A 26,692-nucleotide genomic window follows, 5' to 3' on the forward strand; every position below is an offset into this window, starting at 1 on the left:
TTCACAATGATAATTATTCCGATCAATTTGGAACACTTAAATAAAAACAAAATGTTTCTAATCTAATCCAGATTCCCAACCCATCAAGATAGGCTCTTTCATTTTCACAATGTCTTTTTATTCTGTTCATATTTATTTATTTATTTTTCTCTTTTTTTTTTTTTTTTTTTTTTTTTTTTTTTTTTTTTGTGGTTCATACGAAAGGCTTAATACAAAAAGCAACTGTGAGTCTGTGATACCATCATTTATTCAAAGTGATGTAGACTTTCTTGTTGGAAAGTGTCGGACTAATTATTAAGCAATTAACATCTTTAATTCTTTTTATCTTTTATCAATGGTATAAGTACAACATTTCATACCTTAAAAAAATTACACCACTTCTTGGATCAGTCATGCTAGGAAACATGCTTACTGATATTGCAACCATCCTTTTAGTGTTAGTGTTTGTTTATGTTCCATTTCATCTCATCAATTCACTATGGTTGAAGCCAAAGAGGTTGGAGAAGTGCTTGAGAGATCAAGGCTTTCGAGGCAATCCCTACCGTCCGATCTCCGGTGATCTCGCCGAGATCAACAAATCATCACTCTCCAAGTCCATTTCATCCCTCTCTCATGATATAATCCCTCATATCATGCCCTTTTTTCATCAAACCATCCAAAAATATGGTATGTTTTACGAAATGCTTTGTTAAATCGTTTTATTATTATATATACACAATATATTTTTTTAACAATTGCATATACTCGAATAGAAAAAATGTGAAAGATTTGAAGGAGTGCTCACCATTTTTGCTCATGAGCATAAAAATACTCACTGATGTAAGTGTTCTAATAATCGAATACAGGGATATAGACCAAATACCTAATTAGACCTTTACTACTTATACTTTATGTTAAATTATTGCAAATAATATGAAAAAGAGGTAATATTATATACTTCGTAGATTTTTGTTAAGGTCTAATTATCGCAGGGTACCCTCACTTGTATTCTATTCCTTGTACTATTATATTACTTGTCCTATTTGCTTTTTGGACAATTTACAATACTCAATACTGTGTCCGTATTATAAAAATATCTACATTCTAAAAAAATTGTCAATTACTCAATTTGCATTGGAATCTTGAAGATTAATACGGAGTAATAGAATGGATTGAGTACAATTGACAAGTTATTCATTAATATGGAGTAGTACAATCGATCGAATAAGACATTACTCGCATTCATTTGTTGCAATGGAGTAGTTCAATAACATTGTTTATGTATTGGTATTTATTTTGTTAAAGAACTAGATTAAGCCCCGTATAACACACGGTTTTTACAAAATTTTATAACAAATTATAATATTAATTCAAAATCTGCCAAAAAATAATCCTTGTATTTTTAAATAAAATTAATTAAATAAATTTATAGATGAAACACCAAAAAAAAAAAAAAAGATATAGAATAATATTTTATACAATAAAAGATATACTAGTAGAAAATATGTGAATATTTGTTTAGGAAGTAAATCACAATTAAATAATTTGGTAAATATATTTTTTTTCTTAAGGAAGTGAATCACAATTATATGATTTGATAAATATTTTTTTAAGGAAGTGAATCACAATTATATAATTTGGTAAATATTTTTATTTTATACAATAAAAGATGTACTAGTAGAAAATATGTGAATATTTTTTTAGGAAGTAAATCACAATTATATAATTTGGTAAATATATTTTTTTTCTTAAGGAAGTGAATCACAATTATATGATTTGATAAATATTTTTTTAAGGAAGTGAATCACAATTATATGATTTGGTAATAAGGAAGTGAATCACAATTATATGATTTAATAAATATTTTTTTTAAGGAGTGAATCACAATTATATGATTTGGCAAATATTTTTTAATAAGGAAGTGAATCACAATTGTATGATTTGGTAATTATTTTTTTTAAGGAAGTGAATCACAATTATATGATTTGATAAATATTTTTTTTAAGAGGTGAATCACAATTATATGATTTGATAAATATTTTTTTTAAAGAGGTGAATCACAATTATATGATTTGGTAATATTTTTTTAAGGAAGTGAATCACAATTTTATAAAAAAAATGTATATTTTTTAGGAAGTGAATAAAAAAAAATGTTTTGGAGGGGAAAAAAAACAACACCAGGAAGTGACATTTTCTGGTGTCTGTTTTAGTACTATGTTATTGAAGATTTGGGAATCTATACACTTACCATATACGAAGTATTCTACGTTACTCAAAAATAAAATAATGGAGAATACTTCTATTCCATAATAATGAATAATTCGTCACTTACCATATACGAAGTATTGTTTATGTGTTGGTCTTTATTTTGCTCACCCCTACCCTAACGAGGGGGTCAGCCGGTCAGGGGAGTATCAAAAACCCCTCGTTAGGGGTGAGCAAAAATTCTTAATATTGGGAATTGAAGCCAAAACTAGTAAGGAACCAACGGGTACAGAATTGAAATTGGATCCAGTGGTTATAATTTCGTATTTTCATGTAATTAATTAAGGAATTGGTTACAACCGGTTTTAATATAGTTCCAATTCTCAAATTTTTTGAACCAAAAATCAGTTGGGTATCTAATTATTAAAATATATGTATTTAAACATTATAAATATGCTGAGTGTATCTATTCAATAAACCAAATAGTATTATTAAGCCTAACAAAAATAAAATAGCTTAATACGTATAAAAACATAAGTATTAAAAATTTAAAGATTAAATAAACCAAAAAAGTATTATAATTTGTACTTTATTATTTTTCAAAAAATATATTGTGTATTTGATTCGTTCTACATACAATGTAGACCTGGCAAACAGGTCATTCAGGTCGGGTCAATTCAGGTCGGGTCAAGTTCGAGTCAGCAAATGTTCGGGTCGGGTTCAGGTCGAGTCGGGTTGATTCGGGTTTCGGGTTAAAATCGAGTCAGCGCTTCGGGTCAAGTTCGGGATCGGATCAAGTTCGGGTCAGGTCAAGTTCGGGTCGTGTCAATTCGAGTCGGGTCTGCTCGGGTCGGGTCAATTTTTAAGATCAATTTTAGGGTCAATTTCGGGTCGGGTCAAATTCGAATCGAGTCAATTCGGGTCGGGTCTATTCGGGTCAAGTTTTTGTCGGGTCACCAAAATAAATTCACTTAAAAAAAAATAGTTGGAAAAATAAGTGAAATCGTTAAAAAAATAAAAAAAATCATGAGTACCTATTACGTAGGAAATAAAAAAGCCCTAAACTAAGTAATTCACTATTTCACCCTATTTACTTAGGATTCCGGTCAATTCAGGTCGGGTTGATTAGGGTCAATCAATTTGGGTTAAAATCGGGTCGGGTCACTTCGGGTATCGGGTCATTTCAGGTCGGGTCAAGTTCGGGTTTCAGGTCAGGTCATTCGGGTTGGGTCACTTCGGGTCATCGGGTCATGTTCGGGTCAACTCTATTTCGAGTCGGGTTCGGGTCGGGTCGGGTTAGTTCGGGTTCGGGTCATTTTCGGGTCAACTTTCGTGTTACGAGTCGGGTCATTGGGGTCGGGTCAGGATTGCCAGGTCTAATACATTGCAACAATTGCTATTTTAGGATGTTTTACAAATATTGCAACACTTTCCTATTTGCACGTGTTTTTTTTATTTCTCTTTCCTCATCACATGGGTCACTATCTTTATTCCTCTCTATTCCTCTCATCTTCTTAAGATCTGTGTCCCCTCCCCATGTTGCAATATTAGAGAAACAAATGAAGTACATATATAAGTGAGTAACCGAAACCAGGAACTGGCGGTTTATTTAAGTCCAATTTCAAAATTTTAGGAAGCAATTGGACCTCTTACAATTCATTCTAAATTTTAAGATTCGATCCCAACCAATTTCGGTCTAATTTGTAATATTTTGATCGGGTACCAGGTTTGTTCACCCATACCCCCGTCCTATGGGTCTTGTCCATTAACTTAGATTGGGTTGACCTATAAAACTATCATAATTTCTAACTCCATACTTTCATAGGGCCTACTCCTTACTTTAAAACTCGAATTTTAACACCACAAAAAAAAAAAAAAAAAGGTTTTTTACACTAAAAAAAAAAAACCTTTTATTTTAACCCCACAAAAGTTCACAATATTAGATATTACCACCACTTACTAGTTTTCGTCAAAATATCCGTTAAGTGGGGTCCGTTAGAGCAACTACAATGGTTGGCTAATTCATATAATAGCTTGTTATGCCACATCATCTTTTTAAGCTACAACAATTCTAGCTATATGTTGCTCCAATGGTTAAGCTAGTTATAAATTAATTTATTTTTAAATTTAAAATAATTTTTATCTAATAAATATTTACCAAGCTAATTAGCTCTATTTGTTTGCCAAAGCTAATCAACAAGATGTTCAACAATGGTATAGCTATTAACTTAAGAGTTTTAATATTTGCAAGCTAGTCCCTTTTTCCAACCATTGGAGTTGCTCTTATGCCACGTGTCGCTATATTATTAGTTCTAAAAAAAGAAAAATTTTAAAAAAACCCAAAAACCCTAAAACTAACCCAACCACCCCAGCCCCACCTCCATTAGCGCGCCACCACCACATCCCTACCCTAACCCTTCTTGTTCCCGGCCACCGAAAAATCCCCGTCTCTCCCACAAACTCCCTAAAATTCCCCACCAAAACGACCACTAATGGTCGAAATCGGTCGATTTAGGCTTGGGTGGTCAATTTCGACCTATAGTCGGTCTGAAAAGCAGCGGTTTTGGTGGCCGTTTGTGGGGCGTTCGTAAAACAGCCGGCCTTTCTTGGTGGCCGTTTGGGGGAGGTAGCCGGGTTGAGGGCGGGGGAAAAGGAGGGGGAGGAAATACCGGCCACTAGGGTTGGGATAGGGGGTGTCGAAGGTGGGGGCAAAGGCGGTTGACGGTGGGGTTGGGGTGGCTAGGGTTAGCTGTTGGGTTTTGTTTTATTTTTTATTTTTTTATTTTAACCAATTATATGCCAACACGTGGCATAATAGACCCCACTAACGAATTCCATCTAGAAACTAGTTAAGTGGTGAAAGAAGACAATTTTGTGAACTTTTTGGTGTAAAAATAATTTTTTTTTTCTTTTAGTGTTAAAAACCATTTTTTGTGATTTTTTTTTTTTTTATGGTGTTAAAATTCAAAAAAATCTAGACTTATGCTTTAGAAAGTGTACAAAAGTGTGTTAAAGAAATAAAAATTATTATATAATAAAGTAATTATGAGTAATACTAAATAAAAAGAGGAAAGGTATGTTCACATTTACTGAATTGAGCTAAACTGAACTGAGTTGAACTGAACTGATTGGAGTTGAACTAAACTGAACTTCACTAAAATGAATAGAGTTGAAATGAATATTTTATGAGAGAAGAAAATTAGGAAGTGAAGTGAACTGAACTGAAACTAAGGTGAAGTGAACAGGCTTTGTCCTGAAATGCGATGACTAGTTATATCATTATCGAGTACATCATTTTTTTTTTGGTATCAACCATGTTAGGAAACATACTTATGGATGCTCTTGCAACTAATATTATAGTTGAATATACAGGGACATATTTCAATTTCTATATTTCGCGAGATGGTTTGAATAAGGTCCAATTACTCTACTTAAATAAAATAATTAGTATAAAGTGAAATGACCAGAGCGTATTATTTACTTTAATCACCGAGGCAAATACTTTTAAATAACTATATCGATATTCTTTTTTGAATAGGAAAGGACTCCTTTATGTGGTATGGAAGAAGTCCAAGGCTTAACATTACAAAGCCTGAATTTATAAGGGAGATATTTACCAAGTACGAAGTATTCACCAAGGGACCTCCAGGAAAGAAGTCAACTTTTGGGCTAGTGCTGCGAGAGGGTGAAGATTGGGCTAAAGTCAGGAGAATCATCAACCCTGCTTTTGAAATGGAAAAGTTGAAGGTAATTTTTTTTTTTGGAAAAATATACTTTAATAATCTCAATTATGGGCGATTTACCTATAATAATCCCAACTATTATTTATTCTACAATAATCCCAACTATTAGGTCAGTTTTCCTCCAGCAGTCCCAAACCGGCCAACAAAAGTCAACAACCTATTATTGTAGGTTGTTTGACACGTGTCAGTGTGTGAGTGGCTCTAAAAAAAATTAAAAAAAAAACAAAACAAAAAAAAGAAAACCAAAAAAATAAATCTGGCAGCCAACCCTAACCACCACCTCCACCTCCTGCCGCCCAACCACCACCTCCATCCCTAACCTCCACCTCCACCTCCTGTTGGAAACGACTCCCACGACCCCCAGCCGCACCACCGAAACCCCCAACCGCACCACCGAAACCCCCAACCGCACCCACAACCCCTAACAGTTGATAGGTTGTCGTACACCTGTCAAAAATAAATTCCTAACAAAACCAACTAACAATGTAGTAGAGTAAGTAGGGTCGAATCCACAGAGAGATGTTTATTCAATCTAACTTGTAAGGTATGGAGTAACTATACTATGTCACGGAATTGGGATAGAAAAATAGTCTAAATTAAAATAGAAATAAAACAATTAATAAAAAGACCTAGGGTTATGGTTCACCATGTTTATAGCTCTAAATCTATTAAATGTCAATAACAATTCAATCAATCAATTATCTAGAGCAATTGCTAAGCCTACGGTCGGGTCTTAACGCTCTCAATTCAACATATGCAGTACGGTCGCTAACATAATCAGAATTGCTAATTGTAGGGAACCCTCTAAAAGTAAGATCTTTCGATTCAAACTCTTATTAACATGAATTAATCAAACAATTGATCAGGTTGCAAGATTAACAATAAAACACTATCAATTAGAGAAATTAATAATCAAAATATTAAAAACATTAATCTAGATTCATTGTATAAACATGGATTCCCAAACCCTAGAAATAAACTACTCAAACATGGAAGAAATAATTAAAACTAGATCTAAGGTATAAAACATAATTAAAAACAAGAAATAGAAATAAAGTAACTCAATGAATTGAATTGAAATAATAAACCCAAGAATCATCCATGGAAGAATCCATAGAGATGTCATGAGAAACTAGGGTTCGAGAGAAAACTAAAAAGAACGTAAAATATAAAGTATAAAAAGGCATAAGGGCAAAAATAATATTCCTTCGAGTATTTATAATATTCTAAAACTAATCTAAAGATAATTAAAATAAAGATAAAAGATAAGAAAAATAAATTAATAAAAGTGATCCAATGGTTGATTGTTCGAAAGAATCGTAGTCGATGAAGACTTGTGAAGACGTGAAGGTGAATCCCAAAGACGAGGCATGTTGCTGCTGCACACGCTCGAACCAGCGGGCGCTGGGTATCCAGCGGGCTGACCAGTAGCTCCTCCACATGTTGCTCGTCGAGCTGCGGGTCGTCCGCTGGTTCGCAGGGTCTTCTTTTAGGAGCTATATGTCACGTTTTAGGAAGCTTATATGGGCGTGTGACATATCGTTGGAAATCTCTTCAAGTCTAGTTTCCAACGCAATTTGAATCACTTTAATCCAATATGTAGAACTCAAGTTATGATCAAAAGAGTGAGCAAAGATCTATATTGACCCTTTGCAAACCATCGTTTTTCTTCGTTTCTAACTCAAATTCAATTCCGAAAAGTGCATAACGACCTTTGTGGATGCTATATTCATTCCTCATGCATATAAATCTCAAAATCAACATCCATGAACATGGGATCTTCGATTAATAAACTCAATTCATCGGCTTCCATCTAATTATCATCCGAATCAACTCCAAACACTTCTAAAGCGTCTAAATGGTCACTGAAATCACCTGGAACATTAAGAAAAACACAAAAGGAGCGTAATAGAGTACAAAACAAACAACTTATGCATTTACGACCTAAAAAGCGACAAAAAGAACTAAAAAGCAACTATAAACTTAGCATAAACGTGCCTACAAACCCTATATAATGTGATTTATCAGCAGCACCCACGACCCCCAGCCGCACCACCGAAACCCCCAGCCGCACCCACGACCCCCAGCCGCACCCCCAAAACCAGCCAAACCACCCAAATCGCACCAGCAGCACCCCCTCCTCCCTTCTCTCACCACTGAAACCGACGAATTTAACAAGGGCGATCAGGGTTGGTGGTTGCGGCGGAGGAGAGAGAATCCAACGGTGGTGTTGGTGCATATCTGGGTTGGTGGTTGCGGGCTTGCGGCGAGGATGGACAGTTGTAGGCTTGTGGCCGGGGAAGGAGGATGGTTTTCCGATGAGGATAGGGAGGAGGGGACGGGGCTGGGGAAGGGGACGGTGTCCCGGTGGTCGGATTTGGGAATGAAGGGGTGGCTGTGGTGGCTGAAGGGAGGAGGGGTGGTTGGGCTTATTTTTGTTTTTTTTTTTAAAAATTTTGTTATTAAGCCAATCATGTGTTGACATGTGGCATTTAAAAAACAAAAAAAAAAGTTTACCTTTTCAGCATGTAACCGATTTTTGGGACTGCTGGAGGAAAACTAACCTAATAATTGGGATTATTGTAGAATAAACGATAGTTGGGATTATTGTAGATAAATCGCACATAATTGAGATTATTAAAGTGTAATTTTCTTTTTTTTTTTGTTTTTTTTTTTAATTTTATACAATACAATACTCCTTCCATATTTCAAGTTATTACTTAATTAATTCGTTTATCCCGCTATAGAGTTTTAAGAGAAATAGTAAAAAACATTATTTTGTTATGGAAGTGGGGTTGCTAGAATAATAAAATACTAAAAAAAAAAACAAAAAAAAAGTTAGTATAATTTGAGATGAGAGAGAATATGAAAAATCTATATCTATCTATCTATACTATATACTAAAATAATTACCAAAGGGGACACTTGCAACAATTTTGTAAAAAATTTTCCCTCCAAAATACTATTTATTTAATTTCTTAAAAATATTATATTAATAAATTCTTTTATTAAATTTTATTTATACATATAAATGCAACACATAAGAATTTAAATGATATACATTAATAAATTTAAATTTGAAAAAAAATTGTTACTCATTTAATTTCAATTAACTCTATTCCAATTGACTATTATTGAAAAAAAACATCTAACCTGGATTCGAAACCCAACCCCACGTCTCCATCTTTAAACGAAACCCCACCTATCCCAAATTCAGATATGAACATTACAAATTTACATTTAATAGTGGTCGACGGAAGGGAAGGAGGGTTGCTCCGGCGAGGTGAGGGGGTTGCTCTTGTGGGTGTTTGTTTGGTGTGGGATTGGGGAAGCTAAGGGGGCTAATTGTTATTTTTGATGTTCCTATTTAAAAAAAATTAAAAAAAAAAAAATCAATAAAAATGTGACATGCGGCCATTAACCTTTTCTAACAGGTTACCAAATTAATTATCCGGTAAAAGGATTGTTTTGAGAATATGGTGTTAAAAGGTGGGATTATTTTCTGATTTCAAAAAGGTGGGATTGTTTTGAGAAGAATTGTCAAAAGTGGGATTATTAGTTTCCATTTTTCCTAAAAGAAATGAAGCAAGTAATAAAATTAGGTCATAAAAGTAAAGTGGAGCTAGTAATAAAATACGGATGGAGCATGTTTTAGATGAGTAAACTCACTACACCGTGAAACAAACTTAGCCAATCTTTTGTGAAAACCAAAATATGTTTTTAAAATAAAAAAAATTAGCACAGAAGCTAAAAACTTGTTGAATTGGACATCAATGCTATAAGATTGCTTCATTACATTTTTATAGAGCTGTCAATTCGGGTAAACGGGTCGGGTTTGAGTCGGGTCATCTTGGGTCGGGTCAATACGGGTTAATGTCATAACATATGCGGGTCGGGTTTGGGTTGGGTCATGCTTAAGTCGGGTCACGTCGGTTCATACATCTTATCGGGTTTGGGTTGGGTTTAGGTCAGGTTAGTAAAAGGTCGGGTTACATTCGGGTCGGGTGAAAAATAGGTCGGGTTAAATTCGGGTCTTTACGGGTTTAAACAAGTTAGGGTCGTTCTCGGGTTCGAGTCGGGTTCGGTTCAAGTTAATTATTTACGGGTTATAATCAGGTCGGGTCATTCTCGGGTTCAAGTCGGGTTCGGTTCAAGTCAATAATTTGTGGGTTATAATCAAGTCGGGTCATTTCCATGTTGGGTCATTCTTGGGTTCGATTCGGGTTCGGTTCAAGTCAATAATTTGCGGAAAACATATTTCGTCCTTGAAATTCGTCCCTAAAAACAGTTGTGAAACTAACCTCTTAAAATTCAAAGTGAAATATTGAAGGAATAGAATTAGGATTCAATTTCTGTTCCAATACCAACATGAGATAACGACCTATACATATTGATTCAATAACAAGTCGAGTTGAATTTGGGTCGGGTCAATAACAAGTCGGGTTGATTCGGGTCGGGTTTGTAACCAGTCGGGTTGAAATTCGAGTCGGGTCAAATTCAGGTTGGGTTAGGAACAGGTCGGGTCAAATTCGGGTCGGGTTAGGAACATGTCGGGTTGAATTCGGGTTAAAACGGGTTTGGGTCAATTTCGGTTTAGGTCGGGTTCGGATCAGGTCAATAATTTACGGGTTACATTCGGGTCGGGTCGTCTCTAGGTCGGTTAATGTTCGGGTTCGGGTCTTAAATACTCGGGTCAACTTGGGTCTAGGGTTGGTTTCAGGTCGGGTTAGGTCGGGTTCGGGTCACCATTTTTTTTGAATTCATACGGGTCGGTTAATAGGTCGGTATTTCGGGTCGGGTCAGCTTTTGACAGCTCTACATTTTTACATTACATTGATTAAATGTGGTGTCATGTTCAGAATATGTTGCCAACAATGGAAAAATGTTGCGACACAATGATACGTAAATGGGAAGAAATGGTAGCAACAACTGGATCAGCTGAAGTCGATGTTTATTCTTATCTTAGTACTTTATCCGGCGATGTAATAGCTAAAACATCTTTTGGGAGCTCTTATGAAGAAGGTAAAAAGCTATTTAAGCTCCAAGAAGAACAAGTGTTCCTAGCTTTTCAAGTAATGCGATCCATGTCTAACTACATTCCTGGATGGAGGTATGATCAATGTTATTTTTCAATTCAACCGTTTTTTAATAGTTGCAACACACACACTTTGTTACAGCTATTTAGAAAAGTATATTTAATTACATGACTCAATACACTTCAAATAGGGTTGAGAGATTGTTAGAAGTATAATTTAAATGACAATAGATTTTTTTATTTTTTTTTAAAAAACAAAATGACAATAGATTTTAAATAAGGGTAACATTGTAACTTTGTTCGAATAAAACGCAATATCAATAAGAAATAAAGTTAAAAGTAACATTCAAATAAGTGGTAATAGGCTTTAAATAAGAGTATTTACGTTGTCAGTAATGCTTCTTAATGGATTAATAGTTAGATTTTTCAATATCTTGCATTTGCACTAACTTGGAATAAATTGATCTTGATATTTCAGATATCTACCCACTAAGGTTAATCGAAGGAGGAAGAAACTTGCTCATGAAACTAAAGAAATGGTGAAAACTTTGGTGGAAAACAGAAAAAAATTAAAGCAAACAGAAGAGTCAATAAATAAAGTTGACTTGTTAGGTATAATGTTAGAGTCAAATGAAAAAGAGATTGAAGAAAATGGTATTGGGCTTTCAATGGAAGAAGTAATCGATGAATGCAAGTTATTTTTATTAGCCGGAAAAGACACAACTTCATCTTTACTAACATGGGCAATGGTGCTCCTTTCCGAACACCAAGATTGGCAAAGCAAAGCTAGAGAGGAGGTTTTGTCGCGCTTTGGGAAAGATAATACTCCGGATTATAACGGCCTCAATAGCCTTACAATAGTAAGTTCGCTTATCCATGATATAATCTTATACGTATCATTATACTAGTCTGTGTGTGTTATGTAAATAGAGACGAATGAAGTATTATGTAAATAGAAACTTGAAGTTTTGGTGTGGTCTAGTTTTATCTTTTTGAGCTTTTTCGTGTGGTCTAGTTTGATGTATTTGAGCCTTTTGATTTAACACACATTCCCTTCTTGTTCTACAGGTCAATATGATTATAAATGAAACATTGAGGTTCTACCCACCAGCTTCATCTCTATCTCGAATCATCCATACAGATACAAAATTGAAGAACCTAAGTCTACTTAACGGTATGGAGATTAATATGCCAATGATCATGGTGCATCGCGATCAAGATCTTTGGGGTGACGATGCAAATGAATTCAATCCAAATCGATTTTCGAAAGGAGTGTTAAACGCAACTAAAGTTCCAGGATCTTTTATGCCTTTTGGTGGTGGACCTCGAATGTGTGTTGGAAAGAATTATGCATTGATAGAGGCAAAGCTTGCCTTGACAAAGATTCTTCAGCACTTCTCATTTGAGCTCTCCTCATCTTATGTTCATGCACCTATGTGTCTAGCAGCAATAGTGCCTCAATTTGGTGCACCTCTTATCTTGCACCAAATTTAGGTAATTTTTCATGCTCCATTTTGAGATTAGAAATGCTATATACTTCGTATTTTACTAAGTATTTGTATAAATTAGTGTATGGATAATTGTATCCTTTATTTAGAACCGTATTAATTTTTACAATGTCCATGTTCTATATTGTATGCACCAAACAGTGGCGATTCCAGTATGGGTTCAGTGGGTTCAGCTGAACCCATACTGGATCCGGAAAATTCTGATAAGTTTTCTTTACAAAAAAGTTGAGATAAATATAATATAATGTACAAATATATGTTGAACTTCTGACGCGGCCCAGCAGTTGAAATCCATTATTTTTTCTTGAAGGTCGCCGGTTTGAGTTCGCCTGGCACTATGTTGTGATTTTTCCTTTTCTTTTTTTCTTTTATTTAGGTTTATTTCTTTCTCTTTCTTGTTTTTTTTTTTGGGCTTTTATTTTGTTTCTTTGGCTTTTCCATACTTAATACTCCAATTACCCATTATCCAAAATACCTTAACCATGAAATATGATTACATTGAAGATTCAATTTTTTTTCTAGTTCAGATTTGTAGAGATTATAGATAAATAATTGTTCCAAAATTTGGAGACTTGTCAAGTTTAATTATAATTTTTTATTATTTTGCACTTGTATTAGAAATGTGCGTACCCAAATTATCAATTGTAATGTATTTTAAATTATGTTATTTGAATTCATTCGTTCACATACGAAATATGTGCTTAGCAATTCCGAACCCATAACAAAAAATTTCTGGAATCGCCACTGGCACCAAAGTCTTCCATGTCACGGTATTTTTACCGTGGCGCGACAATTTTCAGTTTTTACACATTTTTAAAACTATGATAACTTTTGGTTCGTAACTTGAAATAAGACATATAATATATCGTTAGAAAGATTATCAAGTCTAATTTCCAACCCAATTAAAATCAGGTAAAAATATTTTGTAGATTTTTTGATATGGTCGTTTTAGTACAAGTGTGACAGTTTTTGGCCGAGTTTTAGTGTTTTGCTCATATTTCCTCGTTTTAAATCGAAATTGGACTTATGATATATCGTTGGAAATATTATTTCAAGGCGCATATCCAACCAAATAATATTTGGTTCAAAATTATAGGGATACCAACTTAGTTAATTACAGTTTTGTGTTGTGGACACGAAAAGAGGAATATAAGTTATGATTTGGGGAAATGGGCTAAGAATCGGTTCGCTTTATGAAATGTATTGTGTTGAATATTTATTTGAGTATTCCAAAGATTAAATACTCAACCCGACCAAGACGGTGAAAGGTTGTCCAACACCGGGTTTGATTTTGGGGAGACATTTTTAGGTGTCTACAAGTAATTTTTCAGAAACTTCTTATTGCTTTTCATCACATGTCAAACAAACAAACTCTAATACTCTATATCCACATTACATGGTCCCCATTAGGGATGACAGTGGATGTCTTCTTCTTAGCTAACTTTTTCTCAGCTAGACGTTGATAATCCTTTGCTGGTTTTTTCTCAACTGGACACCGATCATCCTTTGATGGCTTCTTTGCATTCTGGCTCAATTTCGTTTTCTCTATTAATTACCTACTTTTCTCTCAAAAAATTCATTCTCTTTTGCATCTTATTCAGAAACATCATCCTCACTTCCTTCTTGTTTAGAAGCCCCTCCTCACTTCCTTCTAGTTCACAAGCCTCCTCTTGTTCTGAAGCATCCTCCTCACTTCCATCATGTTTTGAACCCTCTTCCTCATCACCTCCATCCTGTTTTAAACCTTCCTCCTCATCAACTCCATCATGTTTTGAAGCCTCTTCCTCATCACTTCCATCCGGTTAAGAAGCCTTTTCCTCACTCCCCTCCTGTTCAAAACCCTCATCTTCACTTTTCTCCAATTCCGAACCCTCATCCTCGCTTCCCTCTTGTTCTGAAGCCTTCTCCCATCTACCCTTCTCCCCGCTACCTCCTTTTTTGCACCTTTCTTTACTACAGCCTCATCATCACTAGTCATTACCTCCCTTTTTTCCACCCTTCACTAATTGACCCTCCTTTACTATAACCTCATCCCCACCACCTCCCTTTTTCTCCTTCTCCCTAGCAACATTAACTGAATTGCTTACATCATTAGCACCTATATATAGAAAAAGAAAAAAAAAATGTTAAATATATAACATAATAAGTTAAAACTTTAAATCATGACTTTAACTCAAAATAGTATAACTATAACTATGATTAACATAACTTTTATAAAACAATCTGACATATAATTAAGCATAAAGCATAGCTTAATTTAAGCAAATATTTCTATAACTATAAAAACTAAAGTTTTAACTTTAAAAAATGTACAAAAAAATAAATAAATTTGTAATTGTATAGAGAAATTGGTAAAACCTTGAGCATCATCAGATCCACCAACAGAGCTTCGCAAACTAGGTCTCATTCAAAAATTCGTAAGACGACCTCTAAATTTCACCATCGCATATATAGGAAACTAGCCCCTAATAAAATTCAAAATAAGAACGATTAATTAATCAAATACATGACAACAACAAATTAAATTTAAATGCATATAAAAGTTGAAAATGCTAAATATCTACACAATGAACTAGTGAAACCTAAAACATGATCTAGTAATATCAACACAATGAACTAGTTAACCCTAAAATATGAACAAAATTACGATAAAAAAAGGAAAAATTGCTCCCATTAATCTGAACTTTGCCTCGTCCGCCGAAAATAATCCAAACTTTCGTTTATTATCTATTGCACCAAACTTTGGGGGGTATTAATTTTCGTTGCACCCAACTTACCTGCAACCGGTTAATCCGGTCAACATTTGTGTGTTACATTTTTTTGGACACGTGTCACTACATGAATGGTCAAATAAAAAAAATTTAAAAAAAAAACAAAATTTTAAAAAAAAATAAAACAAAATTAAGAAAAAAAAAAAAAAAACCCAACCACCCCTTAACGGCAGCCACCGTTAATGGCAGTGGGGGAGGATATAGGAAGGGAGGCCGGATTTGGGTCGGAAACGAAGGGGAAGGGGGCGGAAACGACGGGGAGGGGGAAATGGCGAAAACGAAGGGGAAGAGGAAGGAGATTCGGGTCGGAAAACGGCGGGGGAGAGGGGAGTGACGGAGGAAATAGGGGTGGGGGAGGGGTTTTCGGGGGTGGGGAAAGGGAAAGGGGGATTTTTGAGGGAAGGGGGAGGGTTGTGCGGCGGTTTCCGGGAGTGAGGGAGGGGTTTCGGGGGTGGGGGAATGGTTTTCGGGGGTGGGGGAAGGGAAAGGGTGAGTTTTGAGGTAGGGGGAAGGCTGGGCGGCGGTTTCCGGCAGCAGGGGAGGGGTTTTTCGAGGGTGGGGGTGATTTTCCGGCGTGGTGGGGGTGGGGGTGTGGTGGCAGTCACTGGGTGTGGGTGGTTTGTGGGTTTTTTTTTTATTTATTTTTTGTTTTTTTATTAAAAAAAATTAAGCCAATCATACGTTGACACGTGTCTAGGTAACTTGCTACATCAGGTTAGATGACCTGTTGGGTGCAACGAAAATTAATACCCCCCAAAGTTCGGTGCAATAGATAATAAATGAAAGTTGAGATTATTTTCGGCGGACGAGGCAAAGTTCAGATTAACGGGAGCAATTTTTCAAAAAAAAAAAACCAAAAATCAAAATAATATAGTTACGAATACAACAAATTACACAAAAAAAAAACCACATTGTGGTAACCACAAACTTTTTTTTGTTTTCCTCGGTGGTAAAGTCTGAAACTTTTGATTATCAATGGTAATCACGGAGTAATATGACAAAGCCAATGCTAACTTAAATTAAATAATATGTTAATTCTTTAACCATAGTTTAGCAATTAAAGTTCCAAAAGACAAAACTACCCCCATTTAATTACCCCCAACCTTCTTTCTTCGTCCTTTCTCTTTCTGTAGGGAATTATAGGTACTACGCAGCGGAAATAATCATGAATCATATTCATATAGCACCTAACCAAGGATCTCATGCATAACGCATAAAGATTAAGAATTATACCTTTGAAGCGTGATTCCACTAGCAATCGAGCAAGAACAAGGGAGACAAAGAACCTCAAACGTGATTCCTCTACTTGGTCCACAGGCACAGATTTAGACCTCCACTAATGCTAGTTAGTCGCGATCGAACTCTTCAATCGACCTTCTACGGAGAGGTATGAGCAACGAACTAGTCACGAACCACCACGAACCACCGCGAACACCACCAGTGGTGGTCGGCCGCAAGTCCAAGGGGGGGAGAGGGGTGCCGTGAGAGAGAGAGGGAGATGAGGGTATTGGGATTTGGTTGCCTTGATTCACAATTCACTGTAAGTTAATTGTGTCTCTTATATATTGCAACCCTAGGCATGGATTTTATTTATAGATCATATCCATAAATAAGAGTCCATGACCAAGCCCAATTCCTAATCCCAATCAAACTACACTAGCCCAATCCTATTCTTGATTAGCTAAATACTCATAAGGCCTAATAATGGGCCTCTTACTTGCTTAACCCAATACCTTTGTGTGTGACCTCATAGGATCCATTCTAGCGGGCTTTGGGCTATTTTACTAGCCCAAAGATCATCTCTCATAGTCTAGCAACAGATGATGACGTTCCAAGAGAACGAACTTATTATCTCCATAATAGTGATCCTTGATATATCTAGTAATTGCACTTATCGAAGACATAACTCCTTCAATCTCCCAGCGCAATATTCAAATTCCTTAAGTCAATGTGTGTCGATTTGATAATATGATTGCATCTCATGTCGTTATCATATTAGTCTACAAATATTTTCTTGAAAACTGAGTGAGAATTACAAAACAAATGGTTAGTATGTAATCCATTTGAGCACGGCCATGCATTTTCTGAATTCTCCCTCTTCAAAGGGCCAAGACACATTCCTAATTAAATAGGCAGACTCAATCCAATCTTGTGGCAACCAAAGCTCCCACTCAATTTCAGAAATAACCGGGAAATACCCTTTATAATCTCCAGTTACGGGCAGACGTTTGAGTGTACCACAGCCATAACATCCATTGAATGAAATCAATGTTCCACTCATGTCAAAGGAATCCACTAATATATCCGGAAGTTCTATACTTGAACTTCAAAGTAGGTCTATAGTTCGATCATGCATCATTCATGCATATCCATGTGATTGACCGAGCCTCACTATGCTCCTATAGCCCATGAAACTGCGCTATCCAATCAATCTTACATGCTAGTCCATTATTAGAAATCATTTATGTCCAATTTAATGATTCTGAACTAGGAACTTAAATAATATATGGATTTTGTTCACCTGTGGGGTTTCATTCACCAGGTCATCAACCTGATGAGCCCATCAATCCATAATTATTTTGGACATTTTATTTAATATTGAAAACCATCATTAAATAAGAGAAATAATAAAATTTTTGATTAAACATAATTCTGCAAATGAGTGTATTACATATGTAACTTATTTTTCTCCAAAAATAAATACAACTTCTAATTACATCATTTGCTTCAATCCAGCTTCACTAGCATGTTTCTCATGCTTAGGTAGTGGAAGGGGTTTAGTAAGAGGATCATCGATATTCTCATCCGTATGAACTTTGCACATCTTCACATCTCCTCTGTTAACGATTTGTCAAATGAGGTGATACTTCCTCTCAACATGTTTGGATTTGAAATGTGACCTAGGCTCCTCTGATTGGGCAATGGTGCCATTGTTGTCACAATACAATTCAATTCAATTCCTTTTTGAGCACTTGGTATGATATCCAGCTCAGTTAGGAATTTCTTTATCCAAACTACTTCTTTGGCTGCCTCAACTGCAGCCAAATATTCTGATTATGTTGTAGAGTCTGCGACAATGCTTTGCTTCGAACTCTTCCAGCTCACTGCTCCTCCATTCAGACAGAAAATGTACCCAGATTGTGATCTAAAGTCATCCCTGTCCGTTTGGAAACTCGCATCCGTATAACCTTTGACAACTAACTCATCTTCGCCACCATAAACTAGAAACATTCCTTTCGTCTTTCTCAAGTACTTAAGGATGTTCTTGGCAGCTGTCCAGTGTGCATCACCTGGATTTTCCTGAAACCTGCTACACATGCTTAGAGAAAATGTAACATCCGGCCTCGTACAAATCATGGCATACATTATCGATCCTATTGCAGAAGCATAAGGAGTAATAGCCATACGTCTCATCTCATCCGGCATAACCGGACATTGAGATTTACTGAGCGTAATGCCATGAGACATGGGGAGAAATCCTCTCTTGGAGTTTGTCATCTCAAACCTGTCAAGAACCTTATCAATATAAGTCTCTTGACTTAGTCCAATCATCCTTCGAGACCTGTCTCGATGGATCTTGATTCCCAAAATGTACTCGGCGTTACCCAAGTCCTTCATGGAAAAACAACTCTTCAACCATTCCTTGACTGACTCAAGCATTGGTATGTCATTTCCCATGAGCAGTATGTCATCTACATACAAGACTAGGAAAACTATGCTGCTCCCACTAGACTTCTTGTATACACAAGGTTCCTCTTCACTTTTGAGAAAATCAAACTGTTTGATTGTTTCATCAAAACGAAGATTCCAACTCCTGGATGCTTGCTTCAATCCATAAATGGATTTCTGAAGTTTGCATACCTTACTAGGATTTTCTGGATCCTCAAAACCCTCAGGTTGTGTCATGTACACTTCCTCCGTCAAGAACCCATTCAAGAAGGCGGTTTTGACATCCATCTGCCAAATTTCGTAATAAAAAAATGCAGCAATCGCTAGAAGTATCCGAATGGACTTAAGAATGGCTACTGGGGAAAAGGTCTCATCATAGTCAATACCATGAATCTGTCTGTATCCTTTCGCAACCAGTCTTGCTTTATGGATGTAGGCATTTCCATCCTTGTCTGTTTTAATTTTGTAAACCCATTTGCAACCAATAGGTTTTACCCCATCAGGCAAGTCAACTAGGGTCCACACTTCATTTTCGGACATTGATTCCATTTCGGACTTCATGGCCTCAAGCCATTTATCTGAGTTGGGGCTCGCCAAAGCTTGCTTGTAGGTTGTGGGTTCTTCATTCTCCAATAAGAAGATTTCAGAATCCTCAGTTATCAGAACCTCAACAAACTGTTTGTTTCTGATTCTGGCAGACCTACGTGGGGTAGGAGCAACAATAGAAATATTCTCTCCAACTCTTTGAAGATTTTCGCAAGAACTAGGTTCAAGTGGGACGATAGGAGTCTCGCTAGTCGAATTAGCTTGCTCCGACGCATGATTAGTCGACTCATGCGCCCTCGCCTCTGATGTGGTGTTATCAACATCCATTTGTTGCTCGTCTCGAATTTCTTCGAGAACCACTTTACTCCCACTTGGCTTTCTAGACAGGAATTCCTTTTCTAGAAAGACATCATCGCGAGCAACAAACACTTTGTTATCTTCGCGATTGTAGAAGTAATAACCTTTTTGTTTCTTTTGGATAGCCCACAAAGAAACATTTGTCTAATTTAGGTTGTAGTTTATCACCTTGTAAACGTTTTACATAGGCTTAACATCCCCAAATCTTGAGAAAAGACAATTTTGGAGCTCTTCCATTCCACATCTCATATGGAGTCTTTTCAATTGCTTTGGTCAGGCTTCTGTTTAGTATTCTAGCAGCTGCTTCTAATGCATATCCCCAAAATGGTATGTGAAGATCAGTAAAGCTCATCATGGACCTCACCATATCAAGTAAAGTCCTGTTCCTCCTTTCTAACACACCATTCAACTGTGGCGTTCCTGGAGCAGTTAACTGTGAAAGTATTCCACAATTAATCAGATGTTCATCAAACTCTTGGGTTAAATATTCACCACCACGATCTGATCGTAATGCTTTAATTGTTTTCCCAAGTTGGTTTTGTACCTCATTCTGGAATTCTTTGAACTTTTCAAAGGATTCCGATTTGTTCTTCATTAAGTAGACATAACCATATCTACTTAAATCATCAGTAAAAGTAATGAAGTAGTTAAACCCACCCCTTGCTTTTGAACTCATTGGTCCACACACATCCGTATGTATGAGTCCTAAAAGATCACTAGCTCTTTCACCTATACCCGTGAAGGGTGACTTAGTCATTTTCCCAAGAAAGCATGACTCACAATTTTCAAATGATTCATAATCAAATGAAGAAAGAAGTCCATCCTTGTGTAATGTCTGGATGCGCTTTTGGTTAATGTGACCAAGCCTGCAATGCCATAGGTAACTTGGGTTTGAACCATCTGTTTTCTGCCTTTTATGATCAATATTGTAGACATGGGTTGTATATTCTAATACATACAAACCATTAATTAATTTAGCGTTAGCATATAACATATTTTCTTTCGAAATAAAACAACACTTGTCTCTTATTTCAAATGAAAATCCTTCAGAATCTAAAACAGGAACTGAAATAATGTTTTTAGTTATTTTTGGTACATAATAACAGTTATTAAGCACCAAAATAAGTCCAGAAGGAAGTCTTAAATGATAACTTCCAATAGCAAGTGCAGCAACTTTTGCTACATTTCCTACTCGAAGCGTTACTTCCCCTCTTGCTAACTTCTTACTTTCTTTCAAGCCCTGCACATTATTAACAATATGAGCACCACATCCGGTATCAAATACCCAAGTGGAAGATGAAGTAAGATTAATTTCTACAACGAAAACATCAAGTAACTCTTTACCTTCAGTTTTCACTGGTGTATAGTGGGGACACCCTGGTGTATGGCATGGCCAACTACCGCAAAAGAAGCATTCGCTTCCTCTCCTCTTCAGGAACTCCTCAGCACGGTTAAGCAACAGATTGATCAATGTCACCGAAGATCCCTCATTATTATGAGTGAGCTTGACAATGTCAAAACCATCATGGAGTGAGAACAAAATAATATCATGAGCAGAGTCATCATCGATCGGTTTCCCAAGGACATCCATTTGATTGAACATTTCAATCAATTCCCTTACATGGGCCCTTACTGACTGACCAGGCATGAGTCTTTTAGCCATTATTTTACAATGGACATTGTAAGCCTCATACCTTACACTGTCAGGCCAGGAATAGTAAATCTGAGGGATCGAGTTAACGACCTCTCTTACATTTTGATCATTTATGCCTCCACTTGCTAGTGCTCCTATGCCACCTCGACAGATAGCACGAAGACATTTGTACAATATGGTTAGCTCATAATGCCTGAATCTTCTTTTCCAACAAGTTGGAATAGATTCTAAAATGAGCTCTCTGATTTTCTCTGCAGCTGAAACAATTTCAGCATGCCTTTCAGCTCCATACTTCTTTGTGTATTTGCTCTCAACATGAATGTATAAACGAGATTCAAGCCCATGGCTTGTGAGAACATTTCTCAACTCCTTTTCCCATTCCCTGAAGTTTTTGAGATTCAGCCTTAAGTTAAGTTTCATTGGTAAAATTGTGTTGTCGTATAAGTTATTCATCTACAAACAAAAACAAACGAGGCAAAGTTCAATAATTATGTTTAATAAACTTTTAAAGTACCATAAGCGATTATAAAACTGGTAACTTTAAAACATTCATTCAATTTAATTGATCCCTATTGAATAGAATGATTCCAAGATCCTTTATTTGTGCGATAATTGACCGGACTGAGGCCCTACCATCAACTATTGCATTTTCAAGGTGAGTAAACTCTTTACTGATTACAACTCTTTGTAATTCTTGGTTGAATAATTAACCATCACATGTTTAATTATTACCCTTAGCTTCAAGGTTCTAAACTCTTTAGGTAACCTCGTTGAGTATAACCAATTAAAAGTGTAAAACGTGATTTACCCCCACTCCCCTAAGATATAGTATGACACCCAGCTGAGGCATGACCTGCCATAAATATCGAAGGATTCATCGGGTTTTTAATTGGAAAAGCAACCTCAATATTACTGGGACCTAGATTTATTATGTTGTGATTATTTAGTGAACTCTAGCGCATCATCAAACAACATAAATAAAATCTAACATGCATAATTTACTAATGCATAAATAAAACATGACATAGTATGGCCCCTTAATCCTAAGAAAACTAATAAAGCAAAAGCTCCCACTTGAACCTTCATGGATCTCATCCATCTTGCTCCTTTGGGCCTTCACTCCATGGATTCTTGGATTAACTGCAACCTGTAATACTATTCTATTCCATCTACTACTTAAATAAAATAAAATAAATTACAAAAATACTTAACGGTACGCAGACCGTATTTAGATTACAAAAATACGAAACGATGCGCAGATCGTATTTAGAATCTATGGGCCATACTAGTCTATATAGCAATATATAACATCATATATTATAAAATGCCATATAATAAATCACTCATCATGCTTTCCTAGACTACAACATCGAATGTTCACAGTAAAGGAAACATGGCTCCTAAAATATTTCATATTTTAATTAATTACTGTAATTAGATAATATCATATATTATTCATAACCAATTATAAAATATCATATTTTAATTTAGGTATGAGATAGAATCAAATCTTATTTTAATTATGGAAGATAAATCATATTTATTTTCCATGATTATCCTAACTCTTAGGAGATTCTATCCTAATTACTTGCCAATCACATATTTTAAATCAATTAATATCCTAAAATAATTATGAGATAATCATATTATTTAATCAATTATAATCCAAATAGAATCTTTTGCTCCATAGTTATCCTATCTTAACAAAATTAACAACTTTAATTTTGTTAATTATCTTTTCAAAATCAAAACTTATCTTTTAATTTTAATTTTGAAAACTGATTTTATTCAAAATAAAATAAAATAATATTTTTTTTTTTTTGAAAATTCGCGTCAGCCACCGTGGTGTGGCCAGCCGAAGCCGGCCACGATGGCCGCACACCTTGCGGTGTGCGCTGCCCCTGCAGCGACGCGCGGACAGCAGCAGCAGCACACCTATCGGGGTGGTGCACTGCTGCGCTGCCCTTTTGACTGACCCGTGCCCAGCCCGCCCGCCCTCCTGGGCCACCACCGGTGCGGCAGTCGCCGTGGCTGCGCCACCCAGCCGCGGCTGCCGCACCTCAATTCCCCCCCCCCTTTTTTGATTTTTAATTTAAAACAAAACATTTTTATTAAAATTAAAATTAATGTGGTCCATCCAATTTTAAAATTAAATCATATTCAATTTTAAAATTAGGGTTCTTCATGAATTTAATCCCAATTCAATTTAACTTTTAAATTAAATAGGTTGATCATGAAAAATTCATAATTTATCATGAAATCAATTAGATTAAATTCTTTAAACATAAAACTTTCGAATTAAATCAAAATCAAAAACACAAATTTCATAAATTGGGGTTAATGATTTCGAAAATTTCGAAATATTAAGGGGGGGGGGAGTTCGATTTTTTTGAACTTCATAGGGCAATATTCGGATCAAATTAGGGCTAATATGGAGCAAATTAAACAACTTTTAATGATTCTATATTGTTAAATCACATTTAATATAATAATTGACCCATAATTAAATTATTCTCCCTCCTAATTGTATTAAAATTGTGGATCAACAAAGATTAATACTCAATATATGTAATTGCAAGAGGCTAACTGATACCACTGTAGGGAATTATAGGTACTACGCAGCGGAAATAATCATGAATCATATTCATATAGCACCTAACCAAGGATCTCATGCATAACACATAAAGAGTAAGAATTATACCTTTGAAGCGTGATTCCACTAGCAATCGAGCAAGAACAAGGGAGACAAAGAACCTCAAACGTGATTCCTCTACTTGGTCCACAGGCACAGATTAAGACCTCCACTAATGCTAGTTAGTCGCGATCGAACTCTTCAATCGACCTTCTACGGAGAGGTATGAGCAACGAACTAGTCACGAACCACCACGAACCACCGCGAACACCACCAGTGGTGGTCGGCCGCAAGTCCAAGGGGGGGAGAGGGGTGCCGTGAGAGAGAGAGAGGGAGATGAGGGTATTGGGATTTGGTTGCCTTGATTCACAATTCACTGTAAGTTAATTGTGTCTCTTATATATTGCAACCCTAGGCATGGATCTTATTTATAGATCATATCCATAAATAAGAGTCCATGACCAAGCCCAATTCCTAATCCCAATCAAACTACACTAGCCCAATCCTATTCATGATTAGCTAAATACTCATAAGGCCTAATAATGGGCCTCTTACTTGCTTAACCCAATACCTTTGTGTGTGACCTCATAGGATCCATTCTAGCGGGCTTTGGGCTATTTTACTAGCCCAAAGATTATCTCTCATAGTCTAGCAACAGATGATGATGCCCCAAGAGAACGAACTTATTATCTCCATAATAGTGATCCTTGATATATCTAGTAATTGCACTTATCAAAGACATAACTCCTTCACTTCCCCCTCCATATTTTTCTCCCCGCTGCCACCTCACCTCCCTTCCCCGCATCCCCCTCTCCTGCCCACCACCCTTCCTCGTATCCCCGCCTTGCCCACCACCCTTCCCCGCCTCTGCCTCAGCGTACTGCTTTCCCCTTCAAAACCCAAAACAAAATAACCATCACCTCCCTAAAAAACAACTTAAATCCATACTCAAAATCAACAAATTCAACCCCAATATTCAACAAATTTGACCCCAAAAAACCCCTAAAAAATAAATCATACCCTCGTTTCCTCCCTTAATTTTCCCTGATGCTCTTCATATTCAAAACCCATCATCACAAACATTCGGCCTCAAAATTGAATCAGACATTTGATTTTGGTCACTAGAAAAAAAAAATCATAATTGCAACTTTCTCTATAAGCAAATTCAGAAAATTACCCCTAAAGCAAATTATATCATTATTCCGAAGGAAATACTCACAACCCAATTCACGAATTCGAATGTTAAAAAAATCCATGACTCTTAGGGGAGGAAAGAGAAAAAGAAGAGATCGGAGTGGGAAGAGGGAATTTGTGGTTTATGGTCGCCGATGTGTGTAGAGGAGGCTTGTTGCCACTGTCTGGGAGTTGAGGAGGTAGGCTAAACGCCGAGAGGGGAAGGGGTTGGCCTAGTGGCTAGTTGGGTGGGGGATGGCTTGAGTTTTGGATTTGTTTTTTAAAATTAAAGGGTATTCATGTAAATTCACTATTATTTAACCAAAATTAACCCTGGTTAATTGTTTAATGATATTTTATTATCATTAATGTTACCGTTTTAAATTATTGATTACCATTGATAATGAAAAATTTCAGACTTTACCATTAAGAAAAAAAAGTTTGTGGTTACTAGAAAGAATTTCCCAAAAACCAAAAAAACAAAGAATTCTACTAATAATTGAAACAAAGTCTAAAACTACGAGTTAATATTACATATGCATTATGAAAAACCATAAGAAATTGACAACTACAACAACAATGAACAAAAATTATGCGATTAAAAAAAGAATAAAAAAACTAACCTCAAAAAATGATGAGAATCCAAAATTTAATTCGTCAAGTGAAGAAAAATTACAAAGAAATGGATAAAGGAAAGAGAAAATACAAAAGAATATGAACAAAGGAGAGAGAAATTGCAGAGCATTCGAGAGAGAAGTTGCAGAGAATTAAATTCAAGATAGAGTCGAAGAGTCTACACGCTAAAACTTATAAAGAAAAAAAAACGACAAAAAAACCTCTGGACTAGCACCTGTGAGTCCAGTCCAGAAGAGAAAAATAGGCCGGTTTTACATTAGATTAATGTAAGCCGGCCTTTTTCAAGAATTTGTCATTGACATATACATTATTAAAATCATTTTTTTTAATTTTACATATTAGTAATAATTAGATATTGATAATTGAAACAATGGTTTGGTAAGCACGTAATGAGAAGTTTTGCATTTCAAAAAAAAAAGGAAAAGGAAATATATGTATACTTCTTGCGTTCTAGATAGCTCGACTCGTTTTCATTTAGAGCTGTTTACCAGATTCGAATCACTTCTACGTTATACGTTTTTTAAAAACCCCTTTTTATCATCTTATCTCTTTTATCCCATGCTATTAACACCTTCCCCCCCCCCCCCCCCACCCACTTTATCTAATTTTTTCTTAGACTTTTTTTTACGCAAAAGGGGAACTTATATTATATCATAAAGGCCTTAGCCAAGTTTAGCAACAACAAAAGTAGATAAGAGAGATACTTAAGCAGTAATCTCCTCTTAATCTGAATAAAAGATACATACTTGAAAGTAATGAAAACAGAGGTAGAAAAGGTTTTAGG

At 35.9% G+C, this 26,692-nt stretch overlaps 1 protein-coding gene across 1 annotated transcript; it reads left to right on the top strand.

Annotated features, from left to right (window-relative positions):
- Positions 1-269: 269 nt before the first annotated feature.
- Positions 270-12,646, top strand: LOC145634597 (cytochrome P450 CYP72A219-like). The gene is made up of 5 exons (XM_081686014.1): positions 270-666; positions 5,723-5,931; positions 10,787-11,037; positions 11,441-11,822; positions 12,031-12,646. Exons 1-5 carry the CDS (start codon positions 393-395, stop codon positions 12,454-12,456), a joined length of 1,542 nt encoding a protein of 513 aa, XP_081542140.1. The 5' UTR covers positions 270-392; the 3' UTR covers positions 12,457-12,646.
- The last annotated feature ends 14,046 nt before the right edge of the window (positions 12,647-26,692 follow it).

This window comes from Chenopodium album, chromosome 6 (assembly GCF_948465745.1).
Source record: "Chenopodium album chromosome 6, dcCheAlbu1.1, whole genome shotgun sequence".
NCBI classification, from domain to species: domain Eukaryota; kingdom Viridiplantae; phylum Streptophyta; class Magnoliopsida; order Caryophyllales; family Amaranthaceae; genus Chenopodium; species Chenopodium album.